Below are 18,599 nucleotides of genomic sequence, written 5' to 3'. Positions count from 1 at the left end.
CTATGTTGTGAAGATTAACCACTCTTAACTGGAATAATAACGTTCTCAATAATGACATGTACTTACTAACGTAAAACACAAATTAATCTTTCCAAGTTAGTGACATTTGATGATGAGCCCCTCCCGCCAGAGGTTCGAGTTCTCCCGCGCGCTCCCCCTGCGGGTTCGGGGGTTAGAATAGGCCCGCGGTCTTCCTGCCTGTCGTAAGAGGCGACTAAAAGGAGTCTCACATGTTTCGGCCTTATGTGATGGTCCCCTCTCGGGTTTGACCTCCATCTTTCTAAATTATTCCGAAGAGCGAGCCAATTGGGGAAGGGCGCCTTACGTGGTGCACCGTATCCGTCGTGCATTGAGACCTTTAGCCGGCTTTTTCGTCGTTGCAATAGTGTTCCGCTCGTTTTCCATCTCTTGGGCGAGGATACGTCCCTGGATGCGATTCCCACGCTGCACTCTGCAGTGTTTCTTTTAACTGCGACGACGACCTTGGACAGTTTTGCACCTAAGATCCAGCACGGTAGCCAGTCCGTTGTGGTGGGGCCGCCATGTACCCTCTTGGTTGTAGCCCCCTGACAACACAGGGATCGCTCTACTGATGCCTGCGCCGTTAACTCCCCACGTATGCCAAGGAGTAGATGCCCGTCTCCCTGGGGCATCAGGACTCCCGGCAATGGACATCCTGCCAGGTGGCTATTGCTGCGGCTGGGTGGCGCCCGTGGGGAGGGCCCTTGGTCGGAGTAGGTGGCATCAGGGCGGATGACCCGCAATGAAGCGTGGTACATCATCTCTCGCTGGCGGCCAGCCGCCAGCAGTCTCTAAGCGTTATCGGGCTCAGTTTAATGCTGAAAAGTACAATCCGAAAACGTTCCCCTCTCTGGCCACGCCGTGGGAGGAGCGTAAGTCTCAGGATGGAGGTAATAGTTATTCGCCCCGATTCTTAGTTTGTACGAGAGCTGATGGGGAGTCTTTTCTCTCCACAAAGCCTCAGTTCTTCGTCGAGCATTTAGAGGACAAGTTTGGGGAGGTGGAGGGCTTGTCTAAAATGCGCTCTGGCTCCGTACTGATACAAACGGCATCCTCCGCCCAGTCACGCAGGTTACTTGCTTGTGACAAGTTGGGGGATGTTAACGTTACTATTACTCCACATAAGAGCTTAAATATGGTCCAGGGTGTTATTTTCCATAGGGACCTCCTTTTGCAGTCTGATGACGAGCTGCGCGCCAACTTAGAACGTAGAGGTGTTCATTTCGTCCGGCGCGTTCATCGGGGTCCGAGGGACAATCAGGTTGCTACCGGTGCCTTCATCTTGGCCTTCGAGGGTGATACGTTACCGGAAAAGGTCAAGGTGATGGTCTACCGATGTGACGTCAGGCCCTATATTCCTCCCCCGATGCGGTGCTTCAAGTGCTGGAAGTTCGGCCATATGTCTTCCCGCTGCACTTCCAGCCTCACATGTCGAGATTGCGGACGCCCATCTCATCCCGATACTCCATGTGCCCCGCCTCCCATCTGTGTCAACTGCGGGGAGCACCATTCACCTTGCTCGCCTGACTGCAAAGTCTTTCAGAAAGAGCGCAAAATTATGGAATATAAGACCCTGGACCGGCTGAGCTATACTGAGGCCAAAAGGAAATATGACAGACTCCATCCTGTGAGAATGACATCATCTTATGCAGCTGCTACGACAACTGTGCTAGCCCCATCAGTTTCGGGACTTCCAGCCAGCTCGATAAGCAGTACGACTCCTCCTGCCCCCTTGCCTGTGGGGGGCTCTACCCAACCGGTTGCTCCTGCACCACCTACCTCAGGAGCAACCTCCTCCCACCCGTCGGGGACGTCCGTCCCCGCTTCTCAGCCGGAGAAGCGTCTAACTTCTTCGGCTACTCTCGCCCGTAAGAGTTCCCTTGGGACCCTCCCTTCCCAGGGTTCCACCAGCGGGAAGGATGACGGCCGCCAGTGGCATAAGTCCTCACCAGTGGCCGGGCGTAGGGCTTCACGATCCTCCTCTGTCCCGGAGGCTGAATCGGTGAAGCCTTCCCAGCCGGTGCAACCCAAGGTTCAGCGAGAGAAGTCCAAGAGAAAGACCTCTAAGGCCACAGAACTTGCGGTGGCGCCAACCCCACCGCACCTTTCGCGCTCTGCGTCTGAGGATGCAGTCGAGATTCTAGCGTCCGCTGAGGACCTTGATCTCGCTGGTCCCTCAGACGCCATGGATGCCTCTCGTACGGGTACTGAATCGGTGGCAGTGAGTGAACAAGCGGCGTAAATTGCCTTCCCAGTCCTTTCACGCCTTTCTCAGCCATGGACAATATCATCCTCCAGTGGAACTGCGGCGGTTTTTTCCACCATCTAGCTGAGCTCCAACAACTTATCAGCCGTCACCCTTTCTTCTGCATAGCTCTTCAGGAAACTTGGTTTCCAGCAATGCGAACCCCCGCCCTCCGTGGCTATCGGGGTTATTATAAGAACAGGGCAGCGTATGAAAGGGTGTCGGGTGGCGTCTGCCTCTATGTCCTTCACACTCTGCACAGCGAGTCTGTCCCTCTCCACACACCTTTAGAGGCTGTCGCTGTTCGGGTGTGGACGCCACAGGCTGTTACCGTCTGCAGTCTTTACCTTCCACCGGATGGTGATGTCTCGCAGCATGTCCTGGCTGCGCTGATAGCCCAATTGCCGCCACCTTTCTTGCTATTGGGCGACTTCAACGCCCATAACCCTCTGTGGGGTGGGTCAGTGGCAACAGGTCGAGGCGCCATCGTTGAACATTTATTGTCGCAGCTCGATCTCTCGATTTTAAATGATGGTGCCTTCACACACTTCAGTGTGGCGCGTGGCACATACTCCGCCATTGACCTTTCAATATGTAGCCCTAGCCTCTTACCGTCTCTCCAATGGAGTGTGCATGACGACCTGTGTGGTAGTGACCACTTTCCGATCTTTCTGTCACTACCACAGCGTCACTCTTCTGGGCGCCCTAGCAGATGGGCTATGAATAAGGCTGACTGGGACTTGTTCTCCTCCACTGCCGCTATTGAGCCTCTCTCTAGTGATGACATTGATGCGGTGGTTCAATCGGTCACCACCGGCATCGTTACTGCCGCCGAATCTGCCATTCCCCGTTCTTCTGGGTCCCCTCGGCGGAAGGCTGTGCCTTGGTGGTCGCCTGAGATCGCTGAAGCGATTAAAGATCGCCGGCGGGCGCTCCAGCGTCACAAGCGACATCCCTCCTTCGACCACCTTATCGCCTTCAAACGGCTGCGTGCGCGGGCCCGCCTCCTTATCCGCCAAGGCAAGAAGGAGTGCTGGGAGCGGTATGTGTCCACCATTGGCCTCCATGTCACTCCTTCGCAGGTCTGGGCCAAGATTCGACGCGTCTACGGCTATCGGACCCCTGCCAGTCCCTGCGCTCTCACTGAATGGAGCAGTTTGTACTGACTCCGACGTCATTGCAAACCGCTTAGCAGAGCATTTTGCTATGAGTTCCGCTTCTGCGAATTACCCCCAGGCCTTCCGCTCCATTAAAGAGCGGATGGAACGTCGGAGCCTTTCTTTTCGCACCGACGCTTCTGAACCCTACAACGCTCCATTCAGTGAGTGGGAATTTCAGAGTGCCCTTGCCGCTTGCCCTGATACCGCTCCCGGGCCCGATCGCATCCACTGTCAGATGCTGAAACACCTTTCAGTGGACTGCAAGCGACGCCTCCTCGACCTTTACAACCGTCTCTGGGTCGAGGGCGAGTTTCCGTCGCAATGGCGGGAAAGTATTGTCATCCCCATTTTGAAACCTGGAAAGAACCCTCTGGAGGTGGACAGCTACCGTCCCATTAGTCTCACCAACGTTCTTTGCAAGTTGCTTGAACGGATGGTGAGCCGGCGCTTAAATTGGGTACTGGAGTCTCGGGGCCTTCTGGCTCCGTCTCAGGGTGGGTTCCGGAAAGGCCGCTCCGCCGCCGACAATCTGGTGAGCCTGGAGTCGGCCATCCGTACTGCCTTTGCCCGCCGTCAGCACCTGGTCGCTGTCTTTTTCGACATGCGGAAGGCGTACGATACGACATGGCGTCATCACATCCTTTCTACGCTTCATGGATGGGGTCTTCGGGGCCCTCTGCCGATCTTTATCCGCAATTTCCTGTCGTATCGTACCTTCCGCGTGCAAGTCGCAGCCTCCTATAGTTCCACCCACGTCCAGGAGAACGGTGTGCCACAGGGTTCTGTTTTAAGTGTCTGCCTGTTTTTAATAGCCATTAACGGGCTCGCTGCGGCCGTGGGAAATTCTGTCTCTGCTTCCCTGTATGCTGACGACTTCTGCCTTTATTACATCTCTACTGGCATTGCAGCTGTTGAACGTCAGCTACAGGGCGCTATCCGTAAGGCGCAGTCTTGGGCTGTAGAGCATGGGTTTCAGTTTTCGGCAGCCAAGACCCGCGTTATGCATTTCTGCCGGCGCCGAACAGTCCATCCTGAGCCGCGGCTTTATCTTGGCGACGAACTCCTTGCTGTGGTGGAAACCCACAGGTTTTTGGGGGTGGTTTTCGATGCCCGGTTGACTTGGCTGCCTCATATCCGGCAGCTTAAACAGACGTGTTGGCGGCATCTAAACGCTCTGAGATGCTTGAGCCACACCCACTGGGGCGCCGACCGCTCTACCCTGTTGCGGCTCTACCAGGCGTTAATCCAGTCTCGCCTGGATTATGGGTGCCTAGCTTATGGCTCAGCATCCCCATCTGCGTTGCGGGTGCTGGACCCAATTCTCCACAGCGGGATACGCCTTGCCACTGGTGCTTTCCGCACCAGCCCTGTGGACAGTGTACTAGTGGAGGCAGGTGTACCTCCACTGCGGTTCCGGCGCCAACGTTTGCTGGCCGCTTATGCGGCCCATGTTCTAAGCTTGCCCGGGCATCCAAATTATCGTGTCCTGTTCCCGCAGTCAGTCGTCCATCTGCCAGACCGTCGGCCCCGGTCGGGTTGTCCCATCGCCGTACGCGTCAAGGAGCTTCTCTGTGGGCTTGGGTTTTTCCCTGTTCCACCTCCTTTCCGGGCGCCTCTGCGTACACCCCCGTGGTGTGTTCCTCGCCCTTGCCTTCGGCTCGACTTGACACAGGGCTCGAAGGACTCGGTCCCTCCAGAGGCCTTCCGCTGCCGCTTTTATTCCATCCTGGCCACGTATCAGGGCTCTGGAATTGTTTACACCGACGGTTCGATGGTTGCTGGTCGTGTCGGGTATGCGCTAACTCTAGGGGACCATTCCGAACAACGGTCCTTGGCGGCTGGCTGCAGCGTTTACACTGCTGAGCTAGTCGCCATCTTTAGAGCCCTAGAGTATATCCGCTCCTGCTCAGGTGAGTCCTTCGTTATCTGTAGCGATTCCCTGAGCGGTTTACGAGCTCTCGACCAGTGTTTTCCTCGTTCTCGTCTGGTGATGGCTATCCATGAGTCCCTGCATACTCTTGCGCGTTGCGGCCGCTCTGTGGTCTTTGTGTGGACCCCCGGTCATGTCGGTATCCCGGGCAATGAACATGTTGACCGCCTGGCGAAAGAGGCCACGAGTAAACCATCTCTGGATGTTGGCCTCCCAGAGGCTGATTTGCGGGCGGTCCTCCGCCGAAAAGTTTTTGCGCTTTGGGACGCTGAATGGCGCGATCGGATTACACCCAATAAACTCCGTGCCATTAAGGAGACGACGACTGTGTGGCGGTCCTCCATGCGAGCCAACCGCAGGGACTCAGTCGTCCTTTGTCGACTCCGTATTGGCCACTCCCGGCTAACACACAGTTATTTACTTCGCCGGGAGGACCCTCCTGTATGTCGCTGCGGGGCGGCTTTGACGGTGGCCCACATTCTGTTGGCCTGCCCCCTTTTAGCTGTGGTCAGGCAGACATTTGCGCTGCCTGATACGCTCCCTGCCGTTTTATCCGATGACCCTGTTATGGCTGCCTTAGTTTTACGTTTTATTAGGGCAGGGAGTTTTTATTCTTTCATCTGAGTGTTTGTTTTATTTTTTGTTTTGATTCTGGCCTTTGGCCTATGATTTTAAACTGATCTTTTAATGTGTTTCTAAGTGGTTGGCTTTTCCTTTTTTCTTTCTATGGTCGGCCAACCACTGTCACACTCTGTGTGGTTTTAGTTCGTTTTGTCTTGTCCTTGTCTCCGTTTCTCTTGTTCTGTATCGTCTGTGATCTATTCTGTTCCTCGTTTTTATTCTCTGTGGATGTTCTTTGTCTTTGGAAAAAGGGACCGATGACCGTAGCAGTCTGGTCCCTTCCATCCCCCAAACCAACCAACCAACCTTCTCCCGCGCGCGCGCGCGCGCGCGCGCATGCGTGCGTGCGTGTGTTGTTCTTAGCATGAGTTATTTTAAGTAATGTGTAAATCTAGGGACCGATGATCTCAGCAGTTTGGTCCCTTAGGAATTCACACACATTTGAACATTTTGATGACGAGCCAAAATTTCTTCGATGATTGAAACTACGTAATAATGCAATACTAATCAACAGGAAAGCATAATTGTACCCAATCTAGTCTATTATAAACCATGACTCGTTATTAACCTTCAAAGTCAACAAAACATGAAAGCAACATCAAAGTTCAAGAAGCACATAAATCACGAAATTTCATATTACGTAAATTATATACCTTCTCTGAAATTTGTATCTCACTAGACAGCTCAGACGATGGAGAATGTGGAAAAACACTCACTCCTCATCAAATTTGCTAGATTGAGGATTATTCAACGCAAGTAAGAATTATACTGCGTCGTAAACAACATACCCAAAACACAACTGATACACTTCCATGTCATTTATAAAACTCAACTTAATTTTCTACAGTCAAATAAATTAAATAACACGAGAAACACCACATGTTTTAGACAGGTATAATAAAATTGTAATGATGACCAGGTCGCTCAGAATGTTACACGCTAGTGAAATTATACAATTTTTTTTCCAAAAAGAGCTCGTAAAATTGTATCTCCATATTTAAGCACCGATATTGTAACGTCTGATTTATTTAAAAGATACACCAATATCTGTACTAATTTTTACGCCTGTATTGAATTGTGGTAAACACATATAGCTGAAATCAGTATTGTAATTGATAATTTGAAATTGGACGTGCTTCAAAGCCCTCAAGCATTTCTAGGCAAACGTGACTTGAACTGTGTACATGATAGAGAGCAGGCGTATGTGTAACTGGTTCTGTAAACCTGCTATTGCGGAACACTGATGGAAGTGATGCAGCATATAAGCTTTGTAGTTATCAAGCTACAAGCTACTAAATATCGATGTCTTCCACCATAAAAACGTATTTACTTAATTAAAAGGCAACAGAGACAATTACGTAAGGAAGCTGCGCGAAACTGTAGAATCTGGGAACAAAGTGCAAATGGAAGAAAACAAAGCAACAGAAGATAAGTACTAGCCGCTCAGCTGTCTTGAAGCAGCGGATTTCGTTGTGCACATCTCATGACCTATGATCGCACCTACAACTTCTAACGAAGAGCGCTGAATACAGCTTACAATATAAATGATAAGGTTCGCTAATGACATTACTATCGTGAAAATTAAGACTAACAGTATCTGTTGAATGGAACGAACAGTACAATGAGTATAGAATATGGATCGAGAATAAACCAGAAAAGACAAAAGTAATTAGAAGTAGAGAGATGAGAATAGCGAGAAACTTAACATCAGAATTGGTGATCACGAAGTAGACGAAGTTACGGAATTCTGCTACCTAAGAAGCAAAATAAACCTTGATGGACGAAGCAAGGATAACATAAAAAGGTGACTAGCACAGACAAAGAGGGTATTTCTGCCCAAGAGTAGTCTACTGGGGTCAAACATAAGCCTTAAGTTGAGGAAGAGATTTATGAGAATGTATATTTGGAGCACAGCGTTGTATGGTATTGAAGAGTTTGAGATGTGACGATACATAAAAATACTGAAAATCAGGTGGACTGAAATAGGATACAGAATGAGTAGGTTCTCCACAGGACAGAAACACCTGGAAAACACTGGCAAGAAGAATGGTCAAGATGATCGGACATCTGTTAAGGCATCAAAGATTAACCTCTATGGTACCAGAGGGAACTGCGGACCGCAACAAACCAGTCAGAAGAATGATTATGACAAAATGCATTGGATATTTCAGTTAAGTTTCAAACTTCAACTAACAACGCTGATAACAGTCCTGAAAATGGAAGTTTTAAATGACAGTCTGCATGGAATTAAAGACTAATATTACTAAAGACAACAGAGAACCTTGTAAGTTCAGACAATCAGCACAAATTCAGAACAAACCTCACGTGTGGAACAGAGCTTGGTTTTTCGTGAGCGAAATCTTTCAGCAGTAAAAGTCATGTGAACAGGTACATTTTCTCTTCCTATAGTTGCGAAAGGCGTCGATCCGTAACCATGACACAATCATAAGAAGTATCTTCGTAGATATACGACTGGCTATACAATGTTTTGACCAATAAAAACCCGTAGGTTATGCCGAATGACGAATGTTCAACAGAAACGCCAAAGAAACATAATTGGACACCTTTTGTTCTCGATATACATAAAAAGTTCATCAGATAGGATCTCCAGCACTGTCAAGTGGGTTCGCTGACGATGCTGTTACCTACAGGAAAGTCTCGTCGTTGGACGATCGTAAGTAAATGCAGAAAGGTTTGAACAAAATTCGTACTTGTTGTAATGAGTATAGGCTCTCTTTAAATGTGGGTAGGTGCAAGATAATGTCCGTAACAAAGAGAACGAACGCGATAGTAGCAGATTACAAGATTGGTGGCGAACATATGGAGGATCACATCGTTCAAATATTTGGGGCAGTTGTAAGAAACTGGGTGAAATAGGATCACCACCTTAAGACAGTATGAGGGAAGGCGAATAGAAGACTAAGATTAGTCGAAAGAATTCTTGAAAAGTGAAATGCATTCTTAAAATAAATCCCATACTGAACACTAATCCGACAATGTATTATTGGAAAGTAATGCTTCGTAGCTTGTAGTCCTCATCGAGTAGGCACGTCTGCAGCCATAGACAGAATTCAGAGACGCGCTGGCGTAACAGTTCGCTATAGCACGTATACAAATGTAACTGAGATTCTGGGGGAACTTAAATAGGAAGCTTTAGAAGTAAGGCGATGTTTTTCTGCGAAAACCCTTTGGGTAAAGGTAGAGAACCTACATTCGAGGAAGACTTTGTGATCATACTGCTGCACCCTCTCTCCCCTAGGCTTCATGAAAATAAATTAAGACAGCTGAGGGCGCGTAAAGAGGCATATACACTGAGGTGACGCAAGTAATGGGATAGCGATATGCACATTTACAAATGGCGGTAGTATCGCGTGCACAACGTATAAAAAGGCAGTGCATTGGCGGAGCCGTCATTTGTACTCCGGTAATTCATGTGAAAAGGTGTCCGACGTAATTATGGTCGTAGGACGGAAATTAAGACTTTGAATGCGGAATAGTAGTTGAATCTATACGCATGGGATATTCCATTTCGAAAATTGTTAGGGAGTTCAATATTTCGAGATCCACAGCATCAATACTTTGCCGAGAATACCGAATTTCAGGCAATACCTGTCACCGGACAACGGACAACGCAGCGGCCGACAGCCTTCACTTAACTTCCTACGGCAGCGCCATTAGCGTAGAGTTTTCACTGCTAACAGACAAGCAACACTGCGTGAAATAATCGCAGAAATCAATGTGGGACGTACGACGAACATATCCGTTAGGACACTCTGGCGAAATATCGCGTTAATGGGCTGTGGTACCATACGATCGACGCGAGTGCCATTGTTAAGAGCACGTCAACGCCTGCAGTGCCTCTCCTGGGCTCGTGACCATATCGGTCGGAGCCTAGACGACTGGAAAACCGTAGTCTGTTCAGATGAGTCCCGATTTCTGTTGGTAAGAGCTGATGCCAGGGTTCGAATGTGGCGCAACACCACGAAAAGGCTCTGTGCAAGCTGGTGGTGGCTCCATAATGGTGCGGGCTGTGTTTGCATGGAATGGACCGGGACCTTTAATCCACTTGAACCGATCATTGACAGAAAATGGTTATGTTCAGCTACTTGGAGACCATTTTTAGGCATTGGTTTACTTCTTGTTCCAAACAACGATGGAATTTTTATGGATGAAAATGTGGCATGTGTCCGGGCCACAACTGTTCGCGGTTGGCCGTCATGGTTAATTCCGAAGACCCTAATGTTGGCAAACATTGGCGGTTGTTCGGTAGTAGATATCATTACAACGGTAAAAATGCAGTCTTTCAGCTGAGGAGCCAAAGTAAAAATCCATGTACGCACATTGTGATTATCTTTCCCGCTATTTACCCAAATCACTCCGAACGAATACAGTGTAAATGCCTTCAGTAAAGACAACTACTTGGTTCCGCTGTTCTTTTCGATGAAGTAGTTCGCTTTCTATGCTGATGTAATAGGTTTTTTTCTGAAGCAAGTATAAAGAAAAGCAGTTTCTGTTATTACAAGAATATGACTAGCATGTATCTTGTGAAGTACTTTCCATTGTTTTGTGGAAGGAGGATTCTTTCTCTTTTAGAGAAGTGAGAGCGCTATACTACGAAGGGAGGAACTGTAGACTTACGACGAAAAAAGAATTTGTGAAACACTAGTGTCGATCCATGATGTAGTTAGCTTAAGATGTTCGATGATCCTCAAAACTTATAACAATAGTAGCACATTTTCCCTAATGATGACGCACGTTACTGGAAGATTATTTCGTTTTGGATATGTATGTTGGCGGGACGTAAACACTTGCCGAAACGGACTAGACGAGTGTCGAGATATCAGATTGAAGGCAAATATGTTAAATTACCGACTATCGCTGTGCTAAATGTATGTTCAGCAACAATTCAATTTAAGGAAAATATTTCAACCAAGACGTAAAGGGTATCTAACCCAAGATTTACTTGTTATCTTACAGAGTGCTCAATTTGCAAACGTGTGACTGAGAATGAAACGACAAAAATGTACTTCGCACTTTTATATCCTAACATACAGACTGCCACCTGCTACTAACAGTCTTTAGTGCCGTTTTACTGGTAATACTGTTCTCATAAATTACTTCTGGCAAGCGATATGACAGCTGAAAGCGTAATTAAAGCTTTCGCAATACCACAAACGACTCCACAAGGCAACGGTGTAATTTCTTTTCATGTTTCTTAATGCAGACGATGTGTTAGTGGAAAGACTGACAGTATTAGGTGGCACAGATAACGAAAAAGATTTTACGTCTGGGCTAGTAATCTAGCATTTGTGTGTAGATCTTTTAGTGTGTTGTGCATTCACAAGCGCAGCACCCGCTTTGTCGACTATATACACCATTTGCAGCATTCCAGGCTTACGTTATCATTAGAAGCGACTATTCTGGGCTGCAAGGCGAGTCAGTGCCAGCCTTGAAACGTTCTGTTCCCTTCCGCAGCGACAGCAGTTGGCGCTCCCATGCCGCTACTCACGTGGCGCAGAAACTCGCCGTGTAGCCGCTTCTTCCAGCCGTAGCACTGCCGCTTGCTACATGTTCGCACAGCTTTTATATATCTAGTGTACTGCACACTGTATTAGCTCGTGTCGGCTAAATTCTGCAGAAGCTAATGAATCCAGGTTCCGGTTGGTTTAAGCTGAAGGACGGGCACAAGCGGCTTAGATGGAGAAAGCTGCTGTATCACGTCAGGTTTTAATGTAAACAGCAGAATGCAACTGCTGCAGAACAGCGCCTTAAAGTGTGCAAATAATTTGTTTCAGTGGTCGCCGCAGCCGTCATCGGAACCACCGCCATGTTGAACGAGTAGCGGCGCGGCGCTGTCGTTCCGACACTGCCATAACAACTAGCAAGATGCCCACAGGTACGCGTGCATGCCTTTCTGCTCGGTGTATCTATTCGTGTGGTCGCTTGCTTCTGTCTTTTACGTATCCCACACTTCAGCAGATATTTTAATGAAAACATGTACTCATTTGCTAAAGCAGTTTGATGATCATTCTTTGCAAATGTAGATAGTTGTTTAATGGTAAATAATGTGCATCAAATGAACTTAACTCATTTAGTGGCTTATTTCAACACTGGTTCCTGCGTTTCCGTCGCGAGCTCGCCATTATGATATTTATTTGCTAGTTTCATATTGTATCCTATGCCATATATGGAGCCAAACGAGTAAACTGTCGCTCTTCTAGGGAAAGAATTCGTGCTTATCACTTTCGAAATTATTTCCTCGTTTGATAGATGATTTTAATCAATATTTAAGTTTGTGTATGTTAAATGCTCGATTTAGAAAAGTACAGAAAAGTCATCATTTTGAGTAATCTATCCAGATAACACTCGTTTCTGCCTTCAATTTTCCATTGGCAGTTTTGAAGGGCACGGAATGCTGAATCATGAAATGATGTTGTGTTATATGTAATTTAGGCTGCCTATCATTTCTAAGGACACGTACATTGGCAATTTTTTTTTACCATTAAATTAGTTCCTGCAAATTCGGTCATATTTCAAGTACTAGCTTAAAAGCTCAAGCCTCATACACCTGATAGTACTTGTTAGGAAAAGAGAGATGTTATCCGTTATTTATTTATTTACTTTTTGTTTGATTGGTTCGATGGAATCGTAGAAGCCAAAGCTGCGTGGTAATGGAACGAGTAAATACATAGTTCACAGAATGCTGATAAGCAAAATTAAAAAATATGAAATTTGTAAAACTCGAAAATGTGATGGTGTACACGAATAAATAACATAGTACAGACAAGTTGTCAATTACTCTGAAGAACTACTCTAAATCATAGGAGAAGCGTGCCACAAGGTAACCTTTCAACTTTTATTTGAAGACTTTGGGTTCATTACTCAAGTTTTCTCAGCTCTGCTATAAGTCAGTTGAAAATGAAACCTACTGAGCAGTGTACACCTTTCTGCATAGTGCTTAAGGGGAAGTGTTATCCAAGTACAGATCGTTTTTCTGTGTAGTGTTCAGTGAATGAACGTCACAGTTTCTTCAAAATGAGTCAGCGTTGTCGACAACAAATCCCCATGTAACTTCCTAGCGGATTAGAACTGTGTGCTGGATCGGGTCTCGAACCTGGGATCTTTTGCGGGCAAGTGGTCTGCTGACCGAGCTATTAAAGAACGACTGACGACCTACCCTCCCAAATTGTCTCCGACTTCCCAAACTTCGCAGAAGTTCACCAGCACATCTTGCTGGACTGGCAAACCAGGAAGAAAGGATACTGTGGAGCCACGGCATAGCCTGCATTCACAGTGGCACCAGAGGTCGCCCGATAATATCGGCCGTGAGCTTGGTCACTGTGCGTCCGATCTCCGTCAGTCTGTGGAGGAGTCAACGAGGTTAGATTAGAATCTGTTCTATTTATGAAGTGCTTTAGTGCGAAGTATCCTGTTAAAAAGAGGCCGAATGCAAGTAAATGAGCTATATCTGTATCGAAAAGACGTGGGCGAGTGCTGTACCCTCCGTCACCAGTGCCTGGAATTAAAAGTTCTACGAATATGTGACATTAAGTAAAAAACGCCACTCCACAAAAGTTAAAAACGCTTTAACTTTGTGATACCACTTTTTTTCTCCCATCTCCGATTTGCGTTAGGAGGAGCCGCTACCTGTCAATCTAACATGCCATACTTCATGTTTTTCATATTAAACGTGTATATTACGAAAATATGTGATTTTAGTGACACACCATATTAAGGATCTCTCCTAAACATGTTCTTTCGAATAAGGTTTATTATGCTACATTGATAGGATGTGCCACTTCGATGTGTGAAGGTTTTGTCAATGAGGTTGTAAGCACATCATGATTAAGTTACGTAGTGAAAGCACATGCTCTTTCTATTATATGGTGCACGGATAAAATTTGCATGTGGGTAAGCAAGCATTATTTAATTAATGAAAGGTAGATTTGTGGTTTCACAGCAGCTCGCTTTATTGTAAATATAATGAAAATTAATGCAGTACTGGCAGTATATTCAGACTCTAATATTGGAAACTTCAATGTTCTTTAAACATTTGCTCAGTGGATTTGAGAAAGGAAGTAACAAAGTTTCTTATGGCAGTATTATTTCAGATTGAGTGTAGCTTTTAATAAAGAAAATCATTGTCTTTTTAGTGCACGTGCCCAAATCATAGCTCCAAAATTCGGTATAGAATAAATTTAACATATCGTAGTATCTTAGGTGCAAGAGTGAAGACATTAGCTTTTAAATTAGTCTTTAGGACGTCGTAAATAGCATCCAGCATATTATAGAAAAACTGTGAAGTTGTACTTTTCAGATAGTGGTATAGACTTTAATATTGGAAAGATGCAATCGCTAAATGTCAAATAACGAAATGTCATGTCTAGTGTTACTGGGATCAGAACTGCTTTTTTAAGGTGAATATCGTATAATTTCATAGTGCTCGAATAACACCGCTAAAAGTATACGAAATTAGCTTTCGTTATCGGGACGTGTTTCACGTATGAGTCTTCGGCTTTACATACTCAAGATGATTAATAGTGACTTGAAAAGGAAGATCACAAAAACAATGTTTTGCTGAATTTATTTGAAGTCTTTGATTGCCATTTAGCATACGTATGAAAGATAAACACTCAGAAGACGTGATGCACTAAAAAGTGGAAACACGCTGCACCACATTTGCAAACCCATTCTTGTACAGAATCGCCAGCCTTCTGACATAAAACGCCAGTAAGAAGTAATAATAAATTGTAGACAGCTAATGTCCACCTACCATAACCCAGAAAAGATCCACTGCAGTAACTTTAAGCATATGGTACGTCATCCTTCTCACTTGAACAAATTATTTTTTGAGGTTTAATTTACGCCTAGAATTTCCGATAAAGGGTTTGCCTACTTGTGATCTCCAATAAAACCTGCGATTTCAGTCCATAGATTCTGAGCTAATTCCGGTTATGATAGTTTTATCATCAGGATGCCACAAACTCACTCATTCTTGGATTAAGCAGTTTCTCACAGCCCATATGTGAGAACGTCGGTCGATTTGATCGACGAAAACACACTGATTTGAATTGTACCGAATCTCGTCCGAAGTAAATACGTTTGGGCGATGGGGTCGGCTACAGTGTGACCGCGTTCATAGTGGCGTTCTGATTTGATGTCGGTCGTCGGCGGATCCACGGATGTCGGTGCCACTGTGACCGCAGTCTTAGCCACAGCCAGGGGGATTGTTTTCAGAATCTATTTACACCCAGCAGCGGAGTGTGTGCTGATTTCCGGTTCTGGACACTGTTCCGACTTGCCAGGGAATAAATCCAATGATCGAGTATGTGTACGGGGATATCTGAATTAGAATTCTGAGGCACCTGAGCAAAGTCCTACCCGAAGCCTGCGAACTGACACCGCAGATCTGCCGCCGAAGTATAATACAGTCTCGAGGAAGAGCCAACAGAATCGACATCAGTGGGATATTTGGGAAACATAGAGGCGAATAATATATGAGAGATGGGGCTATAGTGCGGTAGTCAGTTGACGCTGTGGCGCCTCCCCACTCCACCCCCACCTCCTTCCCCCCACACACGTGTGTGCATGGCTTCCGAGATATGCGCCTTCTGGCCCGGACTGGCAGGTGCGTGCTGCTTTCCTACGTGCTTTCCTGCGCAGCGCCTCAGCGCGGGATTCGGAATGCTGTCGCCTGAGCGACGGGTTTCCCGCCACGCAACACTGGCACGCAACGCTGGCACATGACGCTACACAGAGTTGCTGCCTGCAACCAATCTTCCTAAAGATGCGTCCACGCGATGTCTTTCTTTTTTATCAACTTTGCGCATACGCTTAAATTTCCAACAGCGCAAGCACGCATGCGTATTTGTGCATATGGAATTTCTTTTATTTGAGGGCGTGCGCAAGATTGAATTGCTCACCTAATCGGTGGGAATCTCTAGGGCTGCTTAGCAGACGACAGCCAGCTGGAGTTCATGTGTGTTCTGTTGTTTAGTGTGTTGAGTTTACGCATCAAAGCGATTTGTGTGTAATAATGTCTGTTGACTTCGAAGGACGCACGCTGAAATTTACATATGATTACACACTAATACGAGTAATATGGAATGCCGCTTCAAAAATAATACGGATACAAATTTGATACCCTAGCGTCAGGTATTAAATGAAGACTCCGATCATATTACTGTAAAGAATGTCAGTCTCGAAGTAGGAAAACACAGAAGCAGCCTACAAATTTATGAACAGTGCGTATGAAACCTGTGGAGGAACATTCATTAATAGCACAGCAGTTGCGGAGCCTGATATCTGAACAAAAGAAAAGAAGGGTTTGGTGAAGCGCCTCAACAAACCACTAGAAATGGAAATAAAGAACATTGATGAAGCAAAAAATTGGAAAACACGACCTCCATTGAAATTGATTCTGGGGTCTAAGACATTTCCGAATTTTTCGAGTCCGAGGAAGTTTTATACATGTGTGTGTGTGTGTGTGTGTGTGTGTGTGTGTGTGTGTGTGTGTGTGTTATATTTTGACTGAAGTTTTGTAAACAGCTTTTTATAAAATTAAATTAAATTAAATGACGTACTGAACGTCAAATTAACCTTTGCATAACGACTAAGAACCTCCCTTAATATTTTCTCAGTTTCATGAATAATCACTGAAATTTTGTTTTGAAATGCGAAATAAATAGCTCAAAGTAATACGTAAGTCGGTGGTTGCCAGCCTTATCACATGCAGTTTCCCAAGAAGAAGCTCGAAAATCTCTCTGTGACCACCTCCTGAAATTTGCAAACAGAATATTGCCGCCAATTTGTGTTTCTATGCCTGTGTTATTTATATACTGTTTTACCCATAATTGCTTTAGTCTTTTCTTCTTCTGTCGCCTTTCATCTCAATAAATGCAGCACAAATTTCCGAGCGCCTGGAAATTCAATTCGTAGTTAGATTTTTTTAATTACTCTTCCTTCTCTGAGATTAACAGGTCAAGGGGTTGCCCTTTCATCTGCACGTTCAGCGATTTCAGTTTTACAACGATCGTCCAATCTGACCATAACTCGATAATTCGTTCAAGTGTTACAAATCGTTGAACAGCAGATCGTTCGCGAAGGAGACTTCTTATGAAATAAACTTACAGCTCTCATTTAATTACCCAAGGTTCCTTTCCATGTGATTATACAGGGTGCCCAGGAGGAACTGTCAGTATTCCGGGATATATCAGCAATGATAATTCAAAGCAACCAGTGTAGCAAACATGGGATCTAAATTCATACCTTGAGAGCTGTGAGCATTTTTCAGTCTTCCATATTGTGAAACGAATCTCATTTACTGCAAACTCTTTGCTTTCCATATTTTGAGAGGTGGTAGTATGGACCAAAAAAAAAAGAGAGAAAAAAGGTCCAGTAGCATAGGCTATGAAGTGCAAACGTTGAGAACTATGAGCTCTTTTTTCAGTAGACGAGAGATGTTTCACACTAGCGAAGATGAAAAAGCGCTCATAGCTCTTAAGTTATGCATTTTAGAGCCCATGTTTACTAGAATTTTTTTGCTTCGAATGATCGTTCCTGTCATGGCCGTGAACATTGATCGTTCATTCAGGGACAACCTGTATATTTTTAGTACCATCAGAATTTCCGCTGTTCGTGACACGACTTAAAAGGTCGATCCCTCCGATCGTCAAATTTATTTGCTTTTAGAGAAATGAACAGATTAACATTTTCCCCACAACTGTTGGAGATAATTGGTAATCGCTTCGCCATTTCAATTATAGTCGAGATCTGGCAAATCTGACTGCATAATATTTTCTTCGATCGTCACCATTTAGCGGATTGTAGATAATTGCATAATGAACTTCCTGGAATAAAATTTGTATGCTGCCCTGGAAGTTTTCTGTTCTGATAAATTTTTCACTTCTTTCGCTGATACTAGCAGTATGGTGGCTGTACCAATCCTCGTGCAGTGATTTATGACTTCCCTCCCCCACCTTTCGCTTTCAAGGTCATACCTTTCCTCTCCCATCGCCCCTTTCCCTGTGTAGGCCACCTGTGCTGTGTCTATTTAGGAACTAGTTATTTTTACTATAATTTATGACCCAATATGTTTGCCACAATCAAACATAATTGCCTAAGATAAGTCTGGCACTATGATATCAAACCCATTGTAAAACCAGCAGGAAATTAAAACACTCTAGGCGAGATAGATTGCATATTGCATGGTCTGTTTATTTAGGAACGTTTTTGGATCCCTGTTGACCTGTGTAGTAACGTTAAAAAAAAACTAAAAAAAAAAAACGCAGCAGTTGACACGAGACACCGGCAGCGCTGTGGCATGAAACTAAAAAAGTAAGATATTTGTTTGTTAAAAACGGTTTCTGACGTTTTATAGCATTATAATTTTTAATCATTTTTTATCATGAAGAGCACGTTTTGTACATACATAAAACAAATGTAGTTGTTGTAAGGAGCTTGCACTAGCATCAGACAACATTACCAGGAATGTTTTCAGAGATCGTCATTCAAACACACATGAAGATTATCGTAGATGCAAAACTTCCAGTTTTTTAAACAGTTACCGCTGAATGTGAATGGGACAGAAACGTTTATTTACCTAAACGAATACCACTCTAGA

General features: G+C 45.4%; 1 protein-coding gene across 4 annotated transcripts in view; it reads left to right on the top strand.

Moving 5' to 3' along the window:
- LOC126184525 (uncharacterized) overlaps positions 1–18,599 on the top strand; it is a 922,262-nt gene that overhangs the window by 380,501 nt on the left and 523,162 nt on the right. For all 4 annotated transcript variants that reach the window (XM_049926925.1, XM_049926927.1, XM_049926928.1 and 1 more), the window contains one exon: positions 11,773–11,873. In XM_049926925.1, coding sequence (XP_049782882.1) covers positions 11,864–11,873 — 10 coding nt within the window. In that variant the 5' untranslated portion in view covers positions 11,773–11,863. The remainder of the gene's footprint in view (positions 1–11,772; positions 11,874–18,599) is intronic.

Source organism: Schistocerca cancellata, chromosome 4 (assembly GCF_023864275.1).
Source record: "Schistocerca cancellata isolate TAMUIC-IGC-003103 chromosome 4, iqSchCanc2.1, whole genome shotgun sequence".
Classification (NCBI taxonomy): domain Eukaryota; kingdom Metazoa; phylum Arthropoda; class Insecta; order Orthoptera; family Acrididae; genus Schistocerca; species Schistocerca cancellata.
The sequence above is the reverse complement of the archived record's forward strand: the minus strand, read 5'-3'. Positions and strand labels throughout refer to the sequence as shown.